General features: G+C 39.7%; 1 protein-coding gene across 1 annotated transcript in view; it reads right to left on the reverse strand.

Annotated features, from left to right (window-relative positions):
- The window catches only part of LOC124552629 (protein draper-like), a 237,919-nt gene that overhangs the window by 11,933 nt on the left and 206,234 nt on the right, over window positions 1-19,752 (reverse strand). Inside the window, exons 15-18 of the mRNA XM_047126954.1 lie at window positions 18,678-18,854; window positions 9,025-9,135; window positions 5,249-5,449; window positions 1,349-1,549 (exon numbers count right to left, since the gene is read on the reverse strand). Of these exons, the coding sequence (XP_046982910.1) occupies window positions 1,349-1,549; window positions 5,249-5,449; window positions 9,025-9,135; window positions 18,678-18,854 (690 nt within the window). The remainder of the gene's footprint in view (window positions 1-1,348; window positions 1,550-5,248; window positions 5,450-9,024; window positions 9,136-18,677; window positions 18,855-19,752) is intronic.

Genomic DNA, 19,752 nt, shown 5'->3' on the forward strand with positions numbered 1-19,752 from the left:
GGTTGTCTAAAGAAAATTCACCATTCCTCTGTTGCATAAATGTATTGACAAAATTATTACTGTATTGAAAATGCTGATTAACAACAATTGTGAATCAGACCTACTGCAGCTGTTGACTATGGCTGATGGAATCTTATGATGACTGAGTGAAGGTCTGTTCCATGAACACTGCTGAACTATTTGGAGAGTTAAAACTAGAACTGTTGCACATAAAGCGTTACAACAGCTGTAAGAATGAACATTCATGTAAAGCCATTATAATGTAACCAAACATTCATTAGTACAAATCAATGTTATGATGCAGTCAGTGTTATGAATACAATTGCATGGAACCACTATAATTACCATTGTATCATATCTTGTAAGAGGAGGATTGGTTTTAACAATTTACCAGTCAACTTTGACAGCTAATTTAGATAGATTTAGAACTTTTCAAAATACAATATCTCGTAAACGACTTGCACTATAATCCCTCAACAAACCCCACTGATATTATTATTTACTCTACTTTTAGTGTGTTCATGACACTATACAGTGTTATACTTTGAAGTGACAAAATAAGTCTGTGACTACCAATCCATTCTGTGACAATCAAACAGCAATAGTACTTTCCACTTCCACAATATTTGTGGTGCAAGTTTTAGGTGATTCATCCTGCATACAAACTACTATTAAATAAAAACATATGTTACAAAAAGTAAGTAAAACTGCTGTAAATGCAACAATGCATGTTTGTGATCCAACAATTAGAAATTATGGATAAAGAAATGAAACAATTTTGCCAAAAGAATATAAATGTACAGTATAATATCTTTCAGTGTATTGCCGAGTTATTTGAAACAAAATATCTTCAAAAAGTGGTTGAGAGTTGTTTCTCTGACAATCAATAAGTTATCATGAAAAGGCTGTGTACTAACAGCTCATTTGAAGATTCTGCCAAGTATTGTGACATACACAACGCGATCCCATTAAGTGTTATGTTTTTAACTATAATCAGATTTATGTGACTAATAAATAATTTGATATTAATGATATGAAATGACAAATCTTGATTGTATTCATAATAGTGTGTGTGCACGCATGTGTGTGGTGGCACTAAGCTTCTGTGTGGTGTGGTGAGATGAGATGGTCCGTGGTAATATGACAACCCACCGAAAGTGTGGGCACGGTAACTCCCATTAATTCCAGCAGCAATAGAATGTATTATTAACACTTATTTAATAAACTGTAAATGTCTGTCTTTTAGCACAATACTAAATTCTATGATAGTGACCCAGTAGAAAATTACTAAGAAGAAAATAAACGACAGAATCATATTGAAAGAACCTAGAAACAGAGAGGTTGTTACCTGTGCAGCTGCCCGAATCTTCATTGTCAATGGTGCATCCCTCACATCCCTGTTTTTGCGGCTGGATCTTGGTTTTGTTGTACTTGTAGCCAAAGTCATTGTGAATCTGGTGCACATTGTTCAGGAGAGATCCAGCTCCATCTTTCACTGTGGATGGACTCATCTGGTACGAATACAGCGGATTGTCGATGTTGTGTCTGTCTGCAGATAAATGACTATTTTACTTGTATGACACTGGTACTGCACTTTGCCTTGTAACATGGGAACAGACAAGGTCACAAACCAACAATGGCACAACTCATTGTATTATTTAATAAAAGAGAAAAAAATGGTTGGAGGATCAATTTGTTCAGGAATAATGTAGTGCACTCACCCAGAACATCAGATCCAGGGAGACAAGCATAGCAATGGGAAAATGACATCAGAGGAATGCCAACAAATCATGTTGACTATTTTGTTTTATGATGCCAGTACCAGACACAAAACACAAAAAAAGTGAAAAATTGCATGCATTCTATTACTATAGTATGTGAGCACCATTCTTTGCCTGATTCATAATTTTCTGTTTGAGAAGAAAAGGTATAAAATATATCTTTAGTATAATATCAAACATGTTTTATTCACAAGTTTTTAAAAATATGAGACACAAAATGGCTGGCAACAATTTACCGTCATGAGGCAAAAATCTTAATACTGCTGACAGACACGTAACAGAACAAGAAACTATCCTAGCATACTGTTATTGGAATATCTATGAAGTTGTTTTAGTTATGGTATTTTGTTAGAATGATCAATTTTGAAATTGTATGAATTTATCTTCAAATATGCTTGAGGAAATGGAAAGTGAAACAATAATTTCAAGGTCTATCACATGAGGTAAACACCACACAGCAGCTTAAAACAGGGTGTACATAAAGTTCGAGAACACTTTCAATTATTTATTGCACAAGAACCAAACATTGTACAGATATCATACATATGTAATTTTGAACAGAAACCCTGAAAGTTTTTTTTTTATTCAGGTATACCACCACAGAGTAGATGGATCCACTCCATAAAGCCATAATTGCAAAGTACCTGCATTGTCTTTAGTTATATTCTGTTTTTATAATGTAACGTGTAATTGTTCATTTACTCAGGTATCTGTAATCACAATATACCAACAGGCTTTTGTTGCAAAAATCCTCTTGTTTAGTACAATCACTACTAGTATACACCATGGACACTTTTCTTCAATAACTGTTGGCTAATAAATTCCCTCATCAGCAGTTGGAGGTCAATTTAGATTTTGTGTTGTGATACTAGAGTCACTGATGAAGCCTGAGGCAGGTAAACAAGTCTTTGTATTCTACCAGTAACACTTCTATGTTTTTTATAACCACCCGCTCTAAATTAGCTAATTTTCCATGCAATGCAGTAAAACTGTCCAAATTCTCTTCCCATAAAACCTCTGAATTAGCCATCACTAATTCTTTAGATCAGGGGCAGCCACAAATTTGGCCCATGAGCAATGTCCTGGGACAAGTACCATAGCACTCAGCCTAGATGCACATTTCCGGCACAATCACGGTATGCTGTCTGAGAGGGAGGAGGGCAAGATAGGGAAACTGCAAACATGTCACGTTACATGACAATGACACCATTTTATATTTCACATTTCTCAACAACAAATATCACAAACAATACAAATTTTCAGCACTATGTACGTGTTTTTGGCATTCTGAATACAAAATTTAATTTTTGCCTGGTGCAAATGTTGGCACACAGTCAGACACAAACAATTTCACAGATTTTTGCACACAGATCACCATGTAATCATGACTTACTTAGTTCCATAATTGAAAAAAAGGCACACATGCACAAAAAATACCTCTCACAAAAAAGCACATCATTATGGAGATATGGAAACTCTGTGTGAGGAAAACAATGTAGATGTAATAGAAATTTTTAACGTATAAGGTTTTGTCTTTAAAATGGAAATTACACTGCAGATCAACCAGTGAATTTGGACTTGCACAAGAGCATTTTCAACTAAAATGTCAAACTGGCTCAAAAACAGATGTTAGACTGACATTATCCTCAAAACTTTTAGAAAATTATCCTTTCAATTCTTTCAAGACCAAAATGGATTCTTCAAACATCATAAATTCTCTAATACCAGTGACCTGAGGGATCTGGACTATTTGTCAGAATTTGTCCCTTCTACAATGTGATTTTCTTTTTAACGCACCCCCATCACATCAGAAGTAAGTTGTCTCACGTGGCCAGTCTTACTATGGGCAATCACGTCCACTTAATTGAAAGGTTTGCCATCCATTCTTGATGTTCTAATTTTCTCCTTCTTCCTTTATAAATTCAATAATAGCATGTTTTAAATTAAAAAAATATTCCAGGCAATCCCCTTGACTTAACCAATGTATTATGCAGTAATATACAACTTCTCCACCGCTTTCACTCATTTCCATTGAAAACTGTTCCAACTGACAAAGGAACAATGTTTGCAGCTTCAGAAATTTTACTACTTGTACCACCAATGTCTTCAGGTGATCCATGCCAGCAAATTTAGCACTAAGTGCTCCTTGATGCACAGATCAATAACTGTCATCTGCCAATCATAGTAATTTTTTGTTCTTTCATTGTCAACTAAATCTTTGAATCCTTTCTGTACAGTATTCTGGTTTTGTTTCACAGTAAATTTCTAGTACTGTCAATTATGCAACTGCATAATAGATACTGAGAGCTCTCTTCCCTCTCTTCTGTCATTTCCATTCAATTTTATAGGCTTGCGAAGACATCTCGTTAGACTGCCTCTTTTTTTGCTACCAGGCACTTGCATGTTAATAATATTCACATCATACAATAATAAAGGAGGGTAACCACTGGTGACACCACACCATGGTTCTGCCCAACTGAAAAGATTTTTTGCACCCAAAAATTGCCACACTGCAATTCTGAGTGAAATGACCAAGTGTTTCCAGGAAGAGCCAAGACAGACCATACCTCAGCCCACACACCCAGCTCTCATGTGGTTTGGCATGCTGTGACTGCTTTAGATAACATTACATCTACTGTTCCAAAACTATCTACCCCAACCATTACTACCAGAGTGCCATAGAGCCCCTGTCTCCATATCACATTCCAGCACATGAAACATAACCCTCCTAATTTTCCTTTTGTGGCAGCACTACACATAAGGTATTGACAGGGAAATTGTTTGTGATGTCTACCATGAGTAGCTTCCCCATAACTTGTTACACTCTGTCCCCGTGGACGCACTCACAGCTTAAATGTCTACACCTGGCTCCAAACGAAACCTTTTGGCTGTTTCCCCCGAATTGAACGACACCCCGTTAACCTCCAATAAGCGTCATTTGACTTTGGTTTCGGAGTGATTCTTCTTAATCAGGAAATCCAGTCCTAGCATCATGCTGTAGTCATTGCCCACATGAAAGTAACCCTTCCACACAAGCCCAGAAATTCCTCTATCCTTCCTAAAAATCCGGAAGTGCTGGTCCCGGCAAGTATAAATTATGCCCCCCTATTCCACTCAACTTGCAATGTGGTGTGCTCAGCTTTGTAGCTTCCACAATGTCTGAATTCATCACAGATGCTGATGATTCCATGTCCAGTAGCAACTTGTGCCTCCTTTGCCCCACTAATTTGGTCAAGCAATGCTATTAGTTCCTACAGCTAGGAAAGAGGGATTGGTTAGTATGCCTCCCTGCAACCTCTGTTCATAAATAGTGACATATGTAAGTTCATAGGATCATGAATGATTTATCAGAAGAAAAATGCAAGGGAAAATGTTGTTAAAAATTCTCAGAAGGTTTTCAGACTTTAGTTTAGCAAAATATAACTGAGACTGTGGCCCACATGGACACAAAGTACTGCCTCCCTCACCTGGCGCTCTCTGTGGGTCCGCATTGTACTGCACTTGTGCAATCTCAGTCTTCAGGTTGTGGACACGCCGCTGGAAGTAGAAGAGCAGCCCAACTGTGACGGCGACCAGAATGAGCAATGTGACGATGCCGGCCATGATGCCCCTGTAGCTGACTATCTCCTGCTCCTGCTGCTGGCTCAGTGGGATGTCACAGTCGGGACCTGATGGGTAAAGCAGCAATTGATTTACCATACAGTTCTGTCCAGTTGTCACACTTATCATATTCACAACAGTTTGTCACGTTCTCTGGAAAATGTGAATGTGTGTGTCAGGTTACCAAGATAATGCTACTGATACACTTTTCTAGTGGCTCTGACAAGAAAGGGGAAAGGATGCTGTTGTCTGTGAAATAGGCCACCACTATCCAACAGTGTGCAGAGCTTGTGAAGTGCCAGTGCTGGTGTGAACACATTTCACTTGATCAGATTCTATAGGACGTCCTGTTTATCCTGAACATCCTAAACAATCTTTTGTCCAGAAGCAAAATAAAATATTAATCAAGCAAACAATGTTTAGCTAACAGGGGGACATTAACCAGCATAATTCCCTTTCTCATAACTTTGTTTGCTTTGCCACAAAAATATGAATAGCAGAATGTTTTCAGGGTTCTGTACCTCAGTCTGTAAAAATGGAACCCTCGTAGGATCACTTTGTTGCCCATCTGTTTGTCCAATTAGCAAAAATCCTTTTTTTCTGGAGTGAGTCGCTATATCAAGTTGATATTTATGTTACATATGAGGTCTTCAGTCCCTTTGTGGCAAAAGAATGTCAAGATCTAAGTCCATGCAATCAAAAGCTATGGCTATTGCTATTTATGTCTCATATTTTGATACTCCCTAACTGACATGTTCAAATCTACAGTTTGCTCTGGAGTCACAAAATTTGGCAAGAAGCAAAGTTTCACAGTACAAGTAAAGAAAAAGATTGTTAATTTGTAATTATGTCAGACTAATAAATATTTATTTTCTCATTCACTACCCAACTTCAAATTTAAATTAGACCTTTCTTGAAAGTCCTGGAATTCATGGATCTGATATCTTACTAGCATCAATGTCAATAACAGGCAAAAATAGTTGAGATCTAATTCATGGGACTGATGGAACTGTCTATATGCATATAAAGTTTGTACGGAACGCTCTGAGAGTGAGTCCTAATCACACACAGAAGCATTGTATTACTAAAACTGAAACATAAAACAGACTTTATCCTTCCTGATCTAGCACACAGGGCCAGAGCCCAGGATAACCTAACTCTTACAATTGCTGGTGCTGACAAATGAATGGAAACACAAGACAAATGCACACTGTTTATTCAGTTAGCCATCTTCTGTTAAAACGTTTGTGTGACAGCAACATACACCAATGGAGAGAAGGTAGACATGCTACTTATCTGTGGAGAACTTAGGATAACAGAACAGAGACTGAGAAGCTGATGTCCATGAATCAGCATGGGTTTAGAAAGCCTCACTTGTGCAAAACTAAGCTTGCCCTTTTCTCACATCATATACAGCAAGGTATGGATGAAAGGCAATAGGCAGATTTCATATTTCTAGAGTTCTAGAAAACATATGACATGGTGCCCCACTGCAGGCTGTTAAGATACGAGCATATGGAGATGGTTCACAGATGTGCAAATGGCTCGAAGACTTTTTAAGTTATAGAATCTAGTATGTTATCCTCGATAGCACATGTTAATCAGAAGGAAGGGCATCATCAGGAGTGCACCAGGACTTTTCCTGTTTTCTATATACATAAATGATCTGGCAGACAGGGAGGCAGCAATCTGTGGTTGTTACATGATTCTGATGTGGTGCACAGGAAGGTAAGTGACTGTTGATACAAGATGACCTAGCTAAAATTTCTAGTTGGTGTGCTGAATGGCAGCTGGCTGTTAATGTAGAAAAATTTAAGTTAATGCAGATGAGTAGAACAAACAAATCTGTAATGTTTGGATACAGCATTAACAGTGTTCTGCTTGACACACTCATGACATTTAAATATCTGGGCATAATGTTGCAAAGCAATATGATATGGGATGAACTTGTAAGCATGGTGGCAGGAAGATAAATGGTCAGCTTCGATTTTTAGCAGATTTCTAGGAAAGTGTGGTTCATCTGTAGAGGTGACCACATATAGGAAGCTAGTGTGACCTATTCTTGAGTACTGCTGAAGTATTTGGGATAGATACCAGGTCAGATTAAATGAAGACATCAGAGCAATTCAGAGGCAGGTACCTAGATTTGTTTCTGACAACATGCAAATGTTACAGACATGCTTTGGGAATTCAAATAGGAATCCCTGGAAGGAATGAGACATTCCAGCATTTGAAGCTGACTGCAGAATGATTCTGTTGCGTTCAACAAACATTGTGCATAAGGACCAAAAAGGTAAAATAGAAGAATTAGGGCTCATATGGAGGCACAGAGACAGTTGCTTTTCCCTCACTCTTTTTGTGAGTGGAACAGGACAGGACATGACATGACTAGTAAGGGTATAGGTACCATCCACCAGATTACAGAGTATGGATTTACATGTAGATGTAGTATTGGCCTTGTGTTTCCATTTGTTTACTGTCAACTCCAGCAAGTAGACAATCCCAATTTCCTGTGCCCCTCACTTCCATAAGTCCTATACAAAAAGCGCACATATGTGTGAGAATGGACCCATGCCAATATTTTAATTTCAGCCTCTTTTTTACCATGTGACGACGAACATTTCATGGATATATTTTCAACCATTTTCAGAGTGCTCAGTATGCATATATCTTGGATTGATTCATCTTGGCAAAACTGTTTGTGGATTAACTACCACATCAGAAGATGGCAATAATATCCTAAAACTGCTAACATGAATGTTTGTGATAACCATGTGATCTTGGCATAATAAATTTGTGAAACTTGGAAGATACATTCATGTCAGAAAAAAATTATAAGGATGGATTTAGACTTCAGAGCTTGAAATCATAGAAATAGATCAGATACTGAATGGCATGAAGTCAAACGGTCAGCTTCTGCAGGTGATTAACAACAGTACTGCCAGAAAATCTAAAAAGAACAATTATAAAGCATAGCAACAAAATTTTAGTTTACATATTTTTAAAAATACAGCTAAATATGTTCTAATATGAATAAGGAAAACAGAGATAGTAAGAAAGCTGGAATGTCTTATTAGAAGTTTACAAGAAATATCAACAGGAGGAGGAAGAATCAATACAACAAAAGGAGTGTTTTGTGCCTCAGATAATAAATGTAACAATAGATGTACAAACTTTGGGCATTGAATGGATTTTCATGTAAAACATGATCAATGAAATATAGACGAAAGCTAGATAGAAAATGGGTAGTAATAAGAAAAATTTACCAAAGCCTATGCATTGGACTGGACACAAACTTGGATGTTGATCCTTTTTGGATGCGAGGACATGTCAGGCATAGTGATTATTCCACAAATTTTGTAAAAAACAATATTCAACAACATGAATCACAGAAACCAAATAAAATCTGTAAATAAAAAATATCCAAGAATAAGAAATAATGGAAAACCTTCTGAGAAAAAAGTACCATGTTTTGACAGATATGAACAGAGAAAAAATTAAAAATAAGGAGCAGTACTCAAAAGACAAATGAGAACAAAGAAAAGATAGAAACATATATGAAATCCAGGAACTATATATACACAAAATGAGATGGACTATTGTTAGGAAGGAAATTATCAGAAGTTAACAGATGGACGCTTACCTGTGAATGCATGCCGGCACACACAACCGTCGACTGGATGACAAGTGAAGTTCTCATTCTTGCATTCACACAGTTCCATGCAATGATCACCATAATAGCCTTCAGGGCAGACTGAAAAGAACAAGAAGAAAACAATTGCACATTACACACACTGCAGGCTGAGGAAGGGGGAGGTGGGAGGGGGATGGGGCATGGGAGAGGGGGGAGGCAGAGAGGCTCACAGATCTGTTATGTAACTTCTCATACTGAACGCGCATTTGCCATCCAAAATGTATAAAGTGCACTAAAAAAATATTGTCATATCTTTTTAAAAAAGAAAAGTCACATTATAAATACACTCCCCAGTCACATTACTATGAGCACTTGTCAAAGTCCTGACTAACAGCCTTTCATAGGACAGACAGCTGCAAGACTGGCAGGAAGAGTGTCAACGACGTTCTGGAAAGTACCGACAGCAACGTGGAGCTATGCCGACTCCAGTGCTGAGGCCAGCTTGGCTGAGGATCTGTGGCACAAACAGATCAATGTAGGTGGTCTCACAGATTCTCATTTGGGTTTAGATCCAGAGTGTTTGGTGGCCAAGGGAGAGCAGTAAACTCATCCTGGTGCTCTTCGAACTGCACACATATACTGCGAGCTGTGTGACACACTGCACTGTCCTGTCGGTAGATGCTACTGTGCCGAGGAAAAACAAATTGCGTGTAGGGGTGGACACTTCCCCTGGGCATGAATTCTTTCTTGTGTTGATCCATTGAATGTTCCAGAATGACAAGATGACTGAGAGAATCCCGTAGGCCACAGAAACATTCTCCTGATCATAACCCTCCTGACAGATGTTGCAAAGTGTTGGCTTTCACATGTTTCGTGCTGTACACGCCAACAGCCATCTGTCTGATGGGGCATAAAACTTGATTTATCTGAAAGGACCACATGTCGCAATGCAGTGGATGTCCAGTTGTGGTATTGGTGTGCAGATACCCTTGTCACTCCCGTTGAAGCTTCCGTCTCTTTAATCTTCTCCTTGTTCTTGAGGATGGTGCAAATAGTTGATATAGACTGATTGTACATGCATGATAGATCATGCAGTGCTCACACCACCTTCTCATTTTTCAATGAATTAACTTTTGATTTTGAAGGTAATTTTCTCTCTCTTATGATCATCTTTGGCGACATTTCTAAGAAAGTTATTAAAATTTTCACACAAAAAACACTGTGTGAACACAAGTTTATAAAAAGTGTGTGATCACAAGCTGCACTACATGCATTATAATGGCAGTAGAAAGAGTACTAAACTGCAGTACGTACTAAAGACATTGCTCATATGCTGCTGCCAACAACGAAAGGTGTTCATACTGTTGATATTGTTGAACATTTCCCCTGCCACATGCAAGCAACTGGTGACATCACACTAAATCATCACCACTTGTTATGAGAAACATTGCTCCTTAAGCTAGTCATGTTTTTTACAATTTGTTTGGCTCAACAAGGCTCAACAAGTGAATTGCACATTATGGGAGGTGCTCGTTAAGCAAGGTTCCACTGAGAGAGAGAGAGAGAGAGAGAGAGAGAGAGAGAGAGAGTGGGGGGTGATGCTGTAACTCAGTGGTGTGAACAGCGTTGGATATTGAGTGATCACTCTGAAGGACATGGAGGATCTGCATACTTGTGTGAGACAGCATTATCAGCACCTGATTATAGTTTGAAAGGCACCTAATTGTGGATCTCCACTTGGCAAGATAGTGCAGTATTTGACTATCTCGATTTATGGGACATTTGCACATAACAGTGGCCAAATGTTCAACTGCAGAGTAACATGGTGGCAGGCATACTCATTATCGAGGTTCCATTTGGCCAAGACTGACTGCCAAGATGGATGGCTGCCTTACTGAACATCAAGCACAGCATAGCCCCTCCACATCTGCACCTGCTACTGTGTAATCCCAAACCACTGGTCACAAATGAGCAACAGACAGAAATTGTTGTCCCATGTGTAGGCTGCCATTAACACTACAATACAAATGGCTGTGTTTGTAGTAAGCAAAATGAAGTTCTAGCTGGTGTGATGTGTAGCAGCTGCTCTAAATGTAAAATGAAAATGCACATTAATTCAGATGATTAAAAAAACAATTTTGTAATGAAACTTGAAACTACCTGGTAGGCTAAAACTGTCTGCTGGATCAAGACTCAAACTTGGAACCTTTGCCTTTTGCAGGCAAGTGCCCTACAAACTGAGGTACCAACGCACAACTCACAACTCATCCTCACAGCTTTATTTCCACCAGCGCCTCTTCTCGTACACTCCCTACTTCACAGAAATTCTCCTGTGAAGCTTGCGGGACTGACACTCTTGAAAACAGGACACTGCAGAGACATCGGTTAATCACATCCTGGGTTAAGTTTCCAGAACAAATTTTCGATTCTGCAGCAGAGTGTGTACTGATATTAAACTTCCTGGAAGATTAAAACTACGTGAAGGACTGAGACTCGAACTCGGGGCCTTTGCCTTTCAGACGGAAATACCATACCTGAGTTACACAAGCACAACTCGTGACTTGCCCTCACAGCTTTACTTTCCCCAACACTCTACAATATACTTTCTTGCTGGAATGCTAGTTCCTCAAGTTTCACAGGAAATCTTCTGTGAAGGTTGGAAGGTAAGAGACAAGATACTGCTGGAAGTAAAGCTGTGGGGACATATTATGAGTCATGCTTGGGTAGCTCAGTCGCTAAAGCACTTGCCTGGTAAAGGTAAGGGTCCCAGGTTCAAGTACTGGACCAGCACACTTACAGGCAGCTTCATATCAACACACAAACTGCTGCACTGTGAATCTCGTAACGTTAATATACAGCATTGGTGTTGTGCTGCTTGGCATACTTGTACTGTTTAAATATCTGGCCATAATGTTGCAGAGTGATATAAAACAGAACAAGGATATAAGGATGGTAGCAGGGAATCATTTTGCTAATACATGCTGTTGATTTCATGTCTGATGTACCAAACAGATTTCAATTAGAGCCAAAGTCTAATACAGCAGTTAATTTACTTGATTTTCTTTTCATCTGCTTGAAATTACTTTTGCCTGATTAGGCTGGCAACCATATTTTTGCATGATTACAGCTTCTACTTTTTCAACAACCTACCATTGGTTCAATTCCTGCAAGAGTAACTATTGCATACTTTCAATATGTAACCTTTCAGGTGATGAAGTACAAATCAGTTAATTTCCAGTAGCACTCAATAATAGTCAACTTTAAATCCTGTGAAATGGGTAACATTGTATGCTGAAATTCTTATTGTGAAATGAAATTATTGTGCGGCATTGTTGGCCGGGAGGCCCCATCCGGGGAAGTTGGGCCACCTAGTGCAAGTCTTATTTCAGTCGGAGCCTCATTGGGCGACTTGTGTGCCGGTGATGAGGATGAAATGATGGTGAGGACAGCACAACACCCAGTCCACGAGTGGAGAAAATCTTCAACCCAGCCGAGAATCGAACATGGGCCCGCTTGCATGGGAGGTGAGCATGTTACCACCCAGCTAAGCTGGCGGACTATTGTTATTGTAGTAATACCCTAGGATGTTAATCAGGGGTTATGATTTCAGGAAGATTGAGAACCACTGGAGTAAGTTGCTGCTATGCTCCACTAAAATTTCATTCATTCTCTCTGTAAATTTGCACAAATGAAAACATGTTTTCTTTAGATTTCATTATTAATAACATTGCACATTATAGTGAAACGTGTCTACTATCTTGGTGTACTGCTTTTCCTGCAGTACAGCTTATCACCTTAACAAACTAACGGCATTAACTTTTAATGCAGCACCAGTTTTTGTGGAAGAACTGGGCAGTGGACACTTGTTTGCAACCCTAGCAACAGCTGCCATGGATGCATCCAGTTTGAATGTGGATCTGTTTATTAAAGAGGTGAAGAAATAGCCTCAAATATGCCATGCAACTTGCAAAGAGTACTGTTGTAAGATTAAGAAGAGAACCACACAATTTAAAGAGCGTGAAAAGTTTTGTGAGGGTTTTGCTTCGCAACTGGATCAGCTAAGAAGTGATGTAAAGAGGCATCACTGTTAAACTATTTTATGCTTGTGTTCTACTGAGGGCATTTTTGCTCATATGCAGTCAGTAAAAACTTGAAATAGCATTATACGCCAATTCCTTTGTGTCGTAGTGAGAGCCCTTCCATTTGTTTGTACAAATCTTCAGTCAATAATAACCATTTAAAATATGTTCTGTTATATCAGTCATTTTAATTTAACCACTGGTTTATGGTGTAGCAGCCACACTGCCTGATTTCTTCAGCTTATAACCATACCAGTTTGCCTTCCAGCCAAGTACTGCTGCACAATTCTTGCTGTGATGTACCATGTGTGTTCTGAAACATTTCTGATGATGTAATGAGCACATGTTGTTGTTACTCATATCTGCAATGAGCCTAATGCATACTCGTCTTCAATTTGCTGTGTCATTTTTTGGACAGAGCTCCAAAACAGTTCATTTCTCAGCTCAAGTTTTTAAGAAAATTTAATTAACAGAATGAGATTTTCACTCTGCAGCGGAGTGTGCACTGATATGAAACTTCCTGGCAGATTAAAACTGTGTGCTGGACCGAGACTCGAACTCGGGACCTTTGCCTTTCGCGGGCAAGTGCTCTACCAACTGAGCTACCCAAGCACGACTCACGCCCCGTCCTCACAGCTTTACTTCTGCCAGTATCTCGTCTCCCACCTCCGCAGGAGAGCTTCTGTTAAGTTTGTAAGGTAGGAGACGAGGTACTGGCAGAAGTAAAGCTGTGAGGACGGGGCATGAGTCGTGCTTGGGTAGTTCAGCTGGTAGAGCACTTGCCCGCGAAAGGCAAAGGTCCCGAGTTCGAGTCTCGGTCCGGCACACAGTTTTAATCTGCCAGGAAGTTTCAAAATTTAGTTGAAATTGATATTCCCCAGCACACGCTGGTCTTGTTAGTTGGCTTTTTTTTAAGACCCTGTACAATAATGGAGAACACATTGTAACAAAGCAAGGTGAGACTTCCTACTTTTATTTATACCACTCCTCTTATTAATACAATTTTTCTTCTACTTGATCTCATTTTGTCAAGTGCACATACATAATAGTTACACAAAACTGCTAATTTCTTATTCACACTTTTTTACACCGAAATTTATTACATGCTCGATATTTTATAGAATTTCAATGGTAGTAGTACACTCGGTTGTTATCAAAATATTCTATTTAAAGGAATATTCAGGACTCGTGATTCACACAAAACACTGTCAGGTGGTATTTTCAGTGGGTAAACAACTGTTCATTTCTAAAGTAACACAGCTCATTTGAAAGCTCTCAACAGTTATCCTACTTTTTCCAAAAGTTGGATATTTCAAAAGTTATTCACATTCACAGTATTTGTCTACCAGAATGTTCCAGTCTCAACAAGCTGAGTGTCGCGAGGCTGACAGCAGCGCAGCAGAGCTGCCAACTGTAGCCACTGGTGCCCCCACAGAAGCTGACATGTCAACTAGTGATTATTTCTAAAATTTGGTACCATAATTTTGCAGCCCAGATTTTTCAAATTCCAAAAATGCCTACTTTGACTAGAACAACTTGCTAGTTTGTAAATTATTCAATTTGGAAAATTTAATTTTCTCAAAACTTTTTTCCAGGGTTTGGGAATCCACAGAAATTTACATTCATAAAATAGTAGCTACTGTTTTTGCTATTTTCCAGCTGTACAGGTCATAGTCAAAGAGGCTTGTTTGTTTGTCTACCATGTCTTTGTGTCCTAATGTTTTTTTGTCTTTTACATCTACATTTGAAAGGTACTAACATCTTTTATTTTTTAATATTATGCAAATCTAGTTCCACTTGCTGTTCCACATTCCGTTGTCCACAGCGCCACTCACTATCTCTAAGTCACAAAATGACAACATGCTAACTGAGATACCAACAGAGACCAATAAAGAAAAACTGACAACCAATAAATAAACCCACAGCAACTGGAATACTAATACGCAGAATGAAAGTTCTGCAAACTCTTGCACCAAAACAACATGAGTAGGTATGACAGTCAGTTCCTGTTTCACTGCCAGAACATAAATATTGTGTTATGGGTGAGTTCTTGTTAGCCTACCAAAACAATACACCACATAGTCAACAGCAAGTTACAATGTATATTGACTTTGAGACAATCTGTCTTCAGATATTGAAATGCAAAAGTCATGTGCTATTAGTCAGTCAGTGCCAGACTGTAAAATGTGAATGTCCTTGACAAAACTATGAAACATTGTGTTAGCTCGCCACTAGAAAACTTTGTTATACGCTATCTATCAATGTGGTTTGCCTACCTGGTGCAAATGTTTTAACTATCATTTGTGGCAAAGCTTATCACCAAAAAGGGAACACTGGGTATAAGTAAACCTGATGAGATTGCAAATTAATTATAGCAGTTCAGTGTAAATTATTTGACATACGGTCACCTGATCCTTCAACGGATGGAAGCCAGTTATCACTACAAGGCTACTGAAGACTCAATATCAGGTACACGAACTTACAAAATGTGCAAATGAGAGCTGGAGTGAGAAGTTGGAAGTGAAGAAAGGGTAACATGCAAGGGGGTATCTGAAAAACTCCAAACATATTTATTTATTTTATTTATTAATATAATGGAAGGAAACATTCCACGTGGGAAAAATTATATATAAAAACAAAGATGAGGTGACTTACCGAACAAAAGCGCTGGCAGGTCGATAGACACACAAACAAACACAAACATACACACAAAATTCAAGCTTTCGCAACAAACTGTTGCCTCATCAGGAAAGAGGGAAGGAGAGGGGAAGACGAAAGGAAGTGGGTTTTAAGGGAAAGGGTAAGGAATCATTCCAATCCCGGGAGCGGAAAGACTTACCTTAGGGGGAAAAAAGGACAGGTATACACTCGTACACACGCACATATCCATCCACACATACAGACACAAGCAGACATATTTAAAGACAAAGAGTTGGGGCAGAGATGTCAGTCGAGGCAGAAGTGTAGAGGCAAAGAAGTTGTTGAAAGACAGGTGAGGTATGAGTGGCGGCAACTTGAAATTAGCGGAGATTGAGGCCTGGCGGATGACGAGAAGAGAGGATATACTGAAGGGCAAGTTCCCATCTCCGGAGTTCGGATAGGTTGGTGTTGGTGGGAAGTATCCAGATAACCCGGACGGTGTAACACTGTGCCAAGATGTGCTGGCTGTGCACCAAGGCATGTTTAGCCACAGGGTGATCCTCATTACCAACAAACACTGTCTGCCTGTGTCCATTCATGCGAATGGACAGTTTGTTGCTGGTCATTCCCACATAGAATGCATCACAGTGTAGGCAGGTCAGTTGGTAAATCACGTGGGTGCTTTCACACGTGGCTCTGCCTCTGATCGTGTACACCTTCCGGGTTACAGGACTGGAGTAGGTGGTGGTGGGAGGGTGCATGGGACAGGTTTTGCATCGGGGGCGGTTACAAGGATAGGAGCCAGAGGGTAGGGAAGGTGGTTTGGGGATTTCATAGGGATGAACTAACAGGTTACGAAGGTTAGGTGGACGGCGGAAAGACACTCTTGGCGGAGTGGGGAGGACTTCCTCAAATCCTGCCCTGAAATGAGATCCATCCTTCATGAAATCCTCCCCACTCCGCCAAGAGTGTCTTTCCGCCGTCCACCTTTCAATTTCAAGTTGCCGCCACTCATACCTCACCTGTCTTTCAACAACTTCTTTGCCTCTACACTTCTGCCTCGACTGACATCTCTGCCCCAACTCTTTGTCTTTAAATATGTCTGCTTGTGTCTGTATGTGTGGATGGATATGTGCGTGTGTACGAGTGTATACCTGTCCTTTTTTCTCCCTAAGGTAAGTCTTTCCGCTCCCGGGATTGGAATGATTCCTTACCCTTTCCCTTAAAACCCACTTCCTTTCGTCTTCCCCTCTCCTTCCCTCTTTCCTGATGAGGCAACAGTTTGTTGCGAAAGCTTGAATTTTGTGTGTATGTTTGTGTTTGTTTGTGTGTCTATCGACCTGCCAGTGCTTTTGTTCGGTAAGTCACCTCATCTTTGTTTTTATATATATTTTATTTATTATGTATTTATTCATGTTTTAAGCACAAATTCAATCCCCTTGCACTAATACACTTGTCTAATACTTTATTCCATTTTTCAAGAAATTGCTTAAATTCATCTTTCATGGTCCTTGACAGTGCCTCCATCATTTCTTCCTTCACCTCAGCAATATCAGAAGAACCCTTTCCTTTCATGTCTCTTTTCATACTAGGAAATGGGAAAAAAGTCATACAGGGAAAGGTCAGTGGTGGGAGCACAACAAATGGGGATGATACCAATTTTGATCAAGAACTGTCACACAGACAGTGATATGTGAGCAGGGGCATTTCCACAATAGAAAAACCAGTCACCCAACTGTCACAAATGAGGCTGCTTCAGCTGCACACTGTTGTGCCACCTTTTCAAAACACCCAAGCAGAAAGCCTGGTTAACCGTCTAACAAACGCTACTGATGACTCCTCCCACATTGATAAAACAAATCAGCATTGCCTTAATGTATGATTTCACTTGATATGTTTTTTGGGGCCAGGTGAACTTTAAGTCTTCCACTGACTTGATTGTATGTATGCATGCATGCATGAATGTCTGAAGGAATAGGCACAGTGGCAACTAAAGCCATTACGAAATATGTTAAATGTATTCACAGTTGCAAATATGGACAACCAAGAGCTGTATAATGGAATGATGACGACAAAAATCTGTGGCGGACCAGGACTCTAACTCAGATTTCCTGCTTATAATGAGTGGTTGGCTTCCGATGAGGCTGTCTGAGCATGACACGCAGCCAAACACAAACTTTCACATCTTGTCAATCATGTGTCTACTGCTCTCATACACTCATGTGTATATTCCTCTGCAGAGGTGGAAGTTTGGGATTGGCCATGAGTTGTGCTCGAATAGCCTAATGGTAAGTGGAAAAAACAGGTTCAAGTCCCAGTGTGGTACAAATTCCCAATATTGTCATCCCATTATATAGGTGATAGTTATCCACATTTTCAAATGCAAATTTGTTTAATTTATTTCTTCAATAGTCTGCCTTTATCTTTGTTAATGATTGCATGAGTGTTTTCAACATTTTCATGTGTTCGGGCCATGGAAGGACGAGTAGAACAAGGTGTGTGTTCAACTGGCATGTCACTATTTTTGAAACAGGAAAACACTGAAACACTTCATTTTTCCCCACATCACCACCAAACTATGCTGGTTTTAACATTTCAAGGGTTCAGGTTCCAGCAGAATTTCACTGACACACACTGTGCATGAAAATCAGCCATTGCAAAAACTAAAATCACACAAAACAGTTGTCATTAAAAAACTCTGCCACAACTACTCCCGAACCTCCTTCAGTGACAGCACTCAACTTACGACTCTGGAACGTTTGCTGTATGTGCTCATAGTGGCAAAACATAGTACTACAAAATCTCAGCCCATCAAAAAATTAGTTCAGTTTCTTTTGGGTATCCTCTCATACATTATCAGAATTTAAGGCTAAAATATAGTGAACAAAAAACACAGTACATCTGTCAGCCCAACTACCAGTTGTTCCCATCCCCTGTCCTCACCTTGTGTGCAGTGCTTGCCCATCCAACCGGCAGCACATTTGCATACTCCATCACTGCTGCGGCACTTCCCGCCATTCTGGCACGTGCAGCGCTGACTGCAGTCTGTGCCGTACTTGTCCTCTGGGCACCTCTCTGAACAGTCGCTCCCCAACCAGCCGGGTGGGCAATGGCACTGTCCTGCAGGCAGAATCATTAAAACCATGTAACTCATGCACTTCTTCTGTTAATGTTGTAATGCAATTGAGATACATCATTGTACTAAAGATAACAATATACTTCAAATTGCATTTTGCAGGTAAATGTATACGAACACAAATTATTATTAACAGTACCTTTATTATTATTAATATTGCCTTTACCCAGCTTTTGTAGCATGTATAGCAGGTGCATTCGATAAGTAAGAGACATTTTTTTCTCAGCAAATTTTGGTTCAAAAAGAGTGTCATTTGTTGGCGAACATCATGGAATATTCCTATTTCAGTACCTACAGCTTCATGAAGTTCTGATGAGTGCTGGTGCTACAAGTAGCATCTCTAATGGAGGGGTATTCCAAGTGACGAGCTGTCGTCGAATTTCTTTCTGCGGAAAATCAGAGCATCACAGATACTCGTAGGTGATTGCAGAATGTCTATGGAGAGCTGGCATTTAACAAAAGCAAGGTGAGTTTTTGGGTGAGGCATCTGTCATTGCACCAACTAGTTCACCACACAAACCTGTCTGATCCCTCACGTGTCGGCTGGCTGCATCTGCTGCAATGTTGAAATGTGCGGGATCACTGTCAAACATCTTGCTGCACAGCTAAGCTGCTCTGTTTGTAGTGATGACACACCCATTCACCACTTGGGGAATGCCTACCGAGTTCCTCGCCACCTATTAGAAGACCGTAAAGAGCAATGGAGCACGTGTGCAGAATGTCTTGCATGTTACGAGGCTCACTGTGACAATTTTTTGTTTGATCATCATCGTAGATGATGTAGCAAGAGTTAATCACTTCAAAGCAAATCCATGGAATGGCACCACTTTACCTCTCCTCTGAAGAAAAAGTTCAGAGTTGCACCCAAAGTTGGTAAAGTCA

The sequence above is a fragment of the Schistocerca americana genome, chromosome 10 (genome assembly GCF_021461395.2).
Source record: "Schistocerca americana isolate TAMUIC-IGC-003095 chromosome 10, iqSchAmer2.1, whole genome shotgun sequence".
In the NCBI taxonomy this organism is placed as follows: Eukaryota; Metazoa; Arthropoda; class Insecta; order Orthoptera; family Acrididae; genus Schistocerca; species Schistocerca americana.